This window comes from Oryza sativa, chromosome 11 (assembly GCF_034140825.1).
Source record: "Oryza sativa Japonica Group chromosome 11, ASM3414082v1".
Lineage (NCBI taxonomy): Eukaryota > Viridiplantae > Streptophyta > Magnoliopsida > Poales > Poaceae > Oryza > Oryza sativa.
The window spans coordinates 11,168,707-11,175,754 of NC_089045.1; the positions used below are offsets into that span (position 1 = coordinate 11,168,707).

The 7,048-nt window shown below is 38.9% G+C and overlaps 1 protein-coding gene across 1 annotated transcript; it reads left to right on the forward strand.

Annotated features, from left to right (window-relative positions):
- The first annotated feature begins 205 nt into the window (after nt 1-205).
- Nucleotides 206-6,637, forward strand: LOC4350305 (uncharacterized). Its single transcript, XM_015760154.3, has 4 exons — nt 206-572; nt 683-932; nt 4,621-4,798; nt 5,961-6,637. The coding sequence occupies exons 1-4, from the start codon at nt 296-298 to the stop codon at nt 6,354-6,356; spliced, it is 1,101 nt and encodes a 366-aa protein (XP_015615640.1). The 5' UTR covers nt 206-295; the 3' UTR covers nt 6,357-6,637.
- Nucleotides 6,638-7,048: the final 411 nt, after the last annotated feature.

Consider the following 7,048-nt stretch of genomic DNA (forward strand, 5'->3'; position numbering starts at 1 on the left):
CAATGTATTTGATAAAATTTACATCATCGAAGCAAGATGAGTGATTTATTTAAGCAATTTACAGGATGATTAACTAAACTACACCCACCTCGCAATTCTTTTCCAAAAATATAAGCCTAGCTCTCAAAACAATTGTGAATTCCGTCGTGCTCCCTGTTGAGGGGGCAAAACGCAAAAAAGTAAAACCTGGGTTTCCGCCCTCCTCGTGACCGTAGCGCCAAGGCCCTAAAACCCTCCTTTCTCTGGAGCCCCGAACCTTCTCGAACCTTCGTCCCCTTTCCCCTCTCCCATCCCCATGGCGGACAACGCCGCCGCCGCCGCCGACAGCGCGGCGCGGACGAGGTACGCGAGGGGCCAGCTCGAGGCGCTGAGGGCCGCCCCGTCGGAGGAGGCGCAGGCGCGGCTATGGGCCGAGGTGTCCGCCGCCCTCGCCGCCGCCGGCTTCTCCGGCGAGTACGACGGGCTGATGGACGCAGAGGATCCGTCGATTAGGAAGCCGGGGAGGAAGGGGAAGAAGGCCGCCGGGGGCGGGTGGAAGAGGCACGACGCGGCGGCGGCGACCCAATTCCTGGGTACGGCTCCCTTTCTGTTCCCTCCTAGTATCAATTTAGCTGCAATTACTATTTCCCGTTCCATTTCGGGCCAGTTTACGGTTTCTAGGGTTCTTGTTGCAATATTGTAGAAACGGATGAGGTTGGTGCCTGGAGGAATGGGGATTCAGGGGTCCGCTACGAGCATTACGTGGATGAGCCTCGTTCCGTGCTTCAAGTGATTGAGGAGCCATTTGTTCAGGGTGGAAATGCGGAGTACGAAGATGCTGACAGCGATGATGATTATGATGGAATTTTGAAGCCCGCCTTCGCAGTTGATGGGGATCCCGATTTCGAGTCGGGTGAGCCGCTCGATGGCTTTGAGTACCTTCGGCGTGTCAGGTATGCTTTGATCATCTGGCTAGTTAGTTCTACAAGGGCATTAAATATTCTGCTAAGATTTGATAGAAGTGCGTAAAATGCTTATTATCGCAGTATTCTTTTGTGTTCTTAGCTATCCATTACTTAGCCGTTCTACTAGTTTCTCTAGTGTGCTTGAACCTTAAATGCTTTAGTATCAACTAGCTACATCATCTGCGTGTTGATGCGGATCTGATTGGGAAATTTCCGAGAATTTGTCAAAGAATCCCACCAATACATGAGAAGAAATGCATTTTTTCTTTCCTGGTACTACTAGCATTTAAATGTAAGCATCTGGTGCTTACATGGAGTATTCTCTTCTATGGAGAAAGAGGAGGTCCTGGGGTCCTTTTTTGTAGAATGGAAGGAACAGAGAGAAAGAGAGGGATAGGCTGGATTTGGCCTGAGAAAAGGAGGATTTTAAAGCTTTTCGTTTCAGGAAATTGCAGAAATGAACTTTGGTTTATCAAAGGCAGTTATTATGTCCTGAAAATTCAAGTAAAACCTAGTAAATGTTTTAAAGCATGAAGAGTTCAATTAAAATATCTCCAAGCCACATTAAATTGCATCAAAACACAAATGTAGTGGTATCAGTATTGTGTTGCTAAACAGTTGTACCCCTGTTCATTTCAGATTATCCACCGGATTATTGCCACGGATTATTTGCTCCACACTTCTAAAATGTGTTTTCTCAAAATATATTAAAATTTGGTCAGTGGGATACTACTGTTTGATGCTAAATAACCTCACATCTAAGTATGATGGTTGTCTTGCCCATTTTTTGCCTATAAGTGGACATATCAAAATTTTAGGCAAATGTGAAATTATCAAATTACCAACCAATGCCTGCTTCAATTGACAGAGGGCTGTCAAACAGAAGGCTAGCAATTAAGTGTTATTTAGAGAAACATTTAGTATGTCTTGCTCTTACTTTATCATTTCCATGACAACCAGGCAAACCACATGTCTGACTGTACACTGCAACAACAGAGGGTCATGCTTTGATAATGATTAAGTGGTCAGTACTGAAGGGGTTATCCAATAGTTTGTCTTCATTACCATATTAAAGAAACAAAATAGTGCCACACATGATCATACACCTTTTCATGAACAGACAGTTTTTGACACCTCCTTAATGTTCAGAACTCACTTTTAACCCATATGAATTACTTTTGGTCATGATAACTAACCCAATTATCTAATGGCTGTAGTTTAAATCAATAATTATCTAATGGTCAATGTCATTGATAATGTGGCCCAATGTGTGACTTATCTTGTTGCCAATAATATAGGAGAGAAAAGTTGTATGAAGAATGCATTGTACTAAACTACCAATATGGCCTGACTGGCTGACACTTATCAACAATGCAATTGAGAACTAATATATCTGTCAATATTTCATTTATTTTGGTATCTGTATCCCTGCGTATTTCAGCTCTAAACTCTTTGTTTAACACCTCAAGGCTATAATAGTTAACGTTTCTGGACCCATGCTGTCACCATAATCAGAATGGTTGCTGACTTTGTCCACTCAAAGCATTGAGTTAATCTCTTGATCAGATGAGATATATCGATATTCATTCACGACATTTCATGTTGCACTTCTTGCTCCTTCAACTCCACAAGTTAGCTTGATCATTTTGCACATGACTGCCAGAAATTGAGTTTCTTCATTCTCTCTACTCCACGGGTCCTGTCTCGCTGTTTGTCACCTCAGAGTCTTTCATGAATTTATTCACGCAAGCTCTGAATTTTAACATGGTCAAATATGAAAAATGTTTCGTATTGTCTTGGCGACAACCATCATATTTTTGTCTTGGCGACAACCATGTGGTGAAATCCAAGGTACTGATCACTCTCTGTCACCAGCAGGAAGATGATCTCTTTTCTGTCCCCTGTAGTACAGTTTCATATATGTGCACACTCCAAGATTAAATATATACATTTTCCTTTCTCATATGTTTTCAATACATTTCTTACTCAGAAGCCCATAGCATCAGTGCATCACTCGTTAAAAGCATAATAATAGCAAAAAAGAGTTTTATTTGAGTTAGCATTTGGCTGTAAGATGGAAAGTCTTATATGTTTTCTGCATTAGCACAGTGATAAGCCACCCAGTTGTTGGGCTGCTGACCATGGTTCAATCCCTTGGTCTCAACAAAAGAAAGGCCCTCACTGAGATAACTGTTTTGAGAGTTATAAATGAACGTCCTGGCAAGCCAGCATTTGGGCCTTTCTTGACCTAATTACAGTGCATTGTGGGACGTTTCTCCCCAAGGGTCTTTTTTTTTTGTCTATGTGATGTATTTTTCAGTTGATCTATCATCTTCATTTTGGTTTCCCAGCCTCCCAGGATATTAAGTACTCCCTCCAGCTCCATAATTCTTGATGTTTTGGACAAGGTTTAAGTCAAACTCTTATAGCTTTGACTAGCAATAACTTTAAAAATATTTAGCTTAAATGCACTAGAACAACATATATAGATTTGTCTTACAAAGTACTATGACAAAACTAAAAATTTATTTATTTATTGTATACGTAATAGAAAAATATAGTCAAAGATATATTTTGGAGACCGTGTCGTTGTCCAAAACGTGAAGAATTATGGAACCGGAGGGAATACTGAAAATGTGAGAAATGGGAGGAAATTAGTATAAAACCAACCATCTTCACGACCATTTCAGGTATTTAATGTGTTAAAACAGGCATATCCATGTATAACATAGTAAGGCATATGTTGCAAGGGCTTCAGGGCTTGGTACATAGAAAATGTTGGAGGTGTAATCTGTTGTTGCCACCAGAAATATGCTAGAAATTTGTACAGTGCTTTGTGCCATAGAATATGGAACACTAAAAAATTGGCAGCTTCCTTTTCTCTTCTCCCTTCCTTTCCAGATATCGAACTTACTTTAGAATGCTACACAATCAAATATGTAAGCTTTGCCTCTCAGTAAGAGAAAGCATGTCCATACCATAATTTGCTGCCAATAATATGCCTGTACTGTCTATGGGAACACCATCATGTCATCATGCTTCTCAAGACTTCAGAATTCAAATGAGAAACAAATCTCTGATTTTGTTGCATGACGGATGGCAGTTTGGAGGATATAAGCCATTTGCTTGGTGTGGATAATAATGAGTAAAACTTTGTTTCGATGTGTTTGGGAAATGGTGGGATTTCAACCAGTTCCAGATGAATCCTGAGCTAGGACTGCCCATTGCAGGCTCATCCAAGCAAAACATAGAGGGCACAAGCAAGTAGCAAACATATATATAGCCCATGTTTTTTTTATCACCAATAAAACGAAGCCATTGTTTGCTAAAGCACTACTAACGTTTTACATAAAGACAATTCAATACCACCAAAGTAAAACCTCTTGTTTCAGTACCATAAGAACTCTGGTACTAAATTAATATCTATGCAAACCCTTTATCGCCTTTCCTTCAAATTATCTCAACTGATGTATCTACAGACAAAAATTAGGGTATGCAACCCAATAGAAAACAACATCATCTATGTGTTCTTTATCTGTTGAATTGATTACAGCAGCAAAAAAGAATTACATTATTGTTTTCTTATGAGTTTCCGTGGCTAAAAAATTGGCCATGTTTCTTTCTTTGAAAAAAACTACATTTCCTTGTTAGTAACCCAATCAACTTCATTTTACAGGTGGGAAGCTAACCAAATTCCCAGAGTGAAGGTGGCGAAGATAGATTTGAATACGGCTAGAAATGAACAGACGCCTTACATGCCAGAAATTCCTGATATAGCAAAGTGTTCTCCTGATTTGTGTGCATCAAAGCCCTGGGAAGATACATTTATTACTTATTTCTCTGAGACAAGACTGGTAAGCTATATTGTACAAGTTATGTAATTACATACATTAACATTGTAATTTCAAATATGCAACCATGCCTAACCATATATTATTTTTTTATAATAAAAATACATTCTACACATTTTGCAGCTATTTTCTGAAGAAAACTGTTGTAATTATATACTTCCATTTGGTGTGTTTTACATGATATATTTCCTCTGTTCGTGTTTACATGATACCCTAGACTCTGTGCTCTGAACCTTTGTTAAGTTTGACCATTAATGTGTTTGAAACTAATCATTAGATTTATATTAAAAACGCTTTCACAATATTATAATTTTATTATTGCAGCTTATTTAAAGTAATAAAAAGTGATGGTCAAAGTTGCATCTTGAAGACCACAAATTAAAAACCGACAAGTAAAAGAACATGTGTATATTTTACTGCTTAGTCAAGCCCTTTATCTAAATGAACATTTTCAGTAGAGCTATAAACATATTCTCTTGTTTCCTCTTTGTTCCATATGTTTTTTCATGCTATGAACTTAGTCGTTGGTGTCCTGTATTCTATTTTTAATACGTATTTTGTGTTCGGTGGTGGCATGAATGCGTAACCTTGAATGTGTATCCTCTAGTCTAAGGACAGTTGTGTTATAACATGGTTTAACTTATAATGATACAAATCTGCATGCATTGGTCTTTTATACTTTGTAAAACTAGCCATATATTTTTTGGACTTTTTCAAGTCTGTTGTCAGGTGTGGTTTCAACCATGTTATTCAGCTAATGGCTGGTATGATCAGACTTGTTAGGCCTGAAACTTGAGTAACATTTTGAGGCTTCTAGCATGTACTGTAACTGCACAAACTGGAGCACAATTAGCCAATGACTCGTTGTAATGTGAGATGCACCAATTGGTAGATTTGAAATGAGTACACTCATTGTGAATAGAAAGCAGAAGCAGTGTCACCTGTTGGAAACTAGTATGCCAAAATTTGCATTGCTCGCTTGTATGTTAAACAAGAATAGTGTCACTTTCGACCATCTTCTCTTCTTTACGACTCCTGCAAAGTACATGGAAATTGTTTTGCAATGAGAAGAACATGAAACTGATACATGCACAGTTTTGTATATAATCCTTCTGACAATTAGCTGCTTATTTAAAACACTAACTGGTATGTTATGTTTCTTCAGGCATTTTCAGAGCTTGACAGCTCAGATGGACCATCGGTTTCTGGTGGAACAAAAAACTTGTTGAAACCAAGCAACAGATCTGAGCCACAGACTGACCCAACACTGACCATGATTCGCAACATGGATGCTGTCTCAAGAGCTGCAACACTACGGAACTACATCGATATGATTCAAAGCTTGGATAAGCTATCAAGGAATGACTGCCTGTGGCTGTTTTCACTGTGTGTCGCCGTGGACACTCCCTTGGACGCCGAGACATGTGCTTCGCTGAGGTCGCTGCTGCGCAAGTGCGCAAATGTCCTTGCCGCCAAGTTGGAGATGGATGATGAAGTCGCTATGCTGAACATACTGATCACAATCTCTGGACGGTTCTTTGGACAGTATGATAATCATTAGGATAGCAAAGGTACCCCATCTTGTGATATCTCCCTTTTGTTAGTATGCCTAGACGAAGTTTTGTCTCCTTACTCCTTAGACTGCCTATATAGTGATGGAATGTGCACAATCAGTTCTCTGAAATTCTGGATGCCTTCATCACTATAATGGCTAATATAGCGAGGCACCTTGAGATGGGCGTCGTAAGTTCAAAGTTCACGCCTACGGTATGGTTTTCGAAACCTAACATTATCTTCTGTAGTGACTATGAATTTTGAAATTAAACAACTGACTTCCTGCTAGAGTTAAGGTTTTTCTTATGACGTTTTATTTAAGTCTCCATACTCTAAATAATTTCTTGCCAATTAATAATATTTTTATATCACGTAAATTTTCTAAAACTATAATTATTTTTTCACCATCCATTTGCTTTAACTTTTCTGTTATTTCATAAAATGTCAGCAGCAAGAAGCTACTCCCTCCGTCCCTAAATATAAGGGATTTTAGTTGGATGTGATACATCCTAATACAACGAATCTGGACATTGTCCAGATTCGTTGTATTAGGATGTATCACATCCAACTAAAATCCCTTATATTTAGGGGCGGAGGGAGTATTTTACCATAAAAATGTAGCTTTATCGGCTATATTGCGGCTGATAGGTGGGCCTAGTCAATTAGATAAATAAAAGTGTAGTTTTTTAAAATAAAAAT

What these genes read in the sequence shown, in the direction of transcription:
- LOC4350305 (XM_015760154.3), top strand. Translation starts at nt 296, where the DNA reads ATGGCGGACAACGCCGCCGCCGCCGCCGACAGCGCGGCGCGGACGAGG. An exon ending in GGCGGCGACCCAATTCCTGG is followed by an intron (nt 573 to 682) that starts GTACGGCTCCCT and finishes GCAATATTGTAG; the next exon opens with AAACGGATGAGGTTGGTGCC. An exon ending in GAGTACCTTCGGCGTGTCAG is followed by an intron (nt 933 to 4,620) that starts GTATGCTTTGAT and finishes TTCATTTTACAG; the next exon opens with GTGGGAAGCTAACCAAATTC.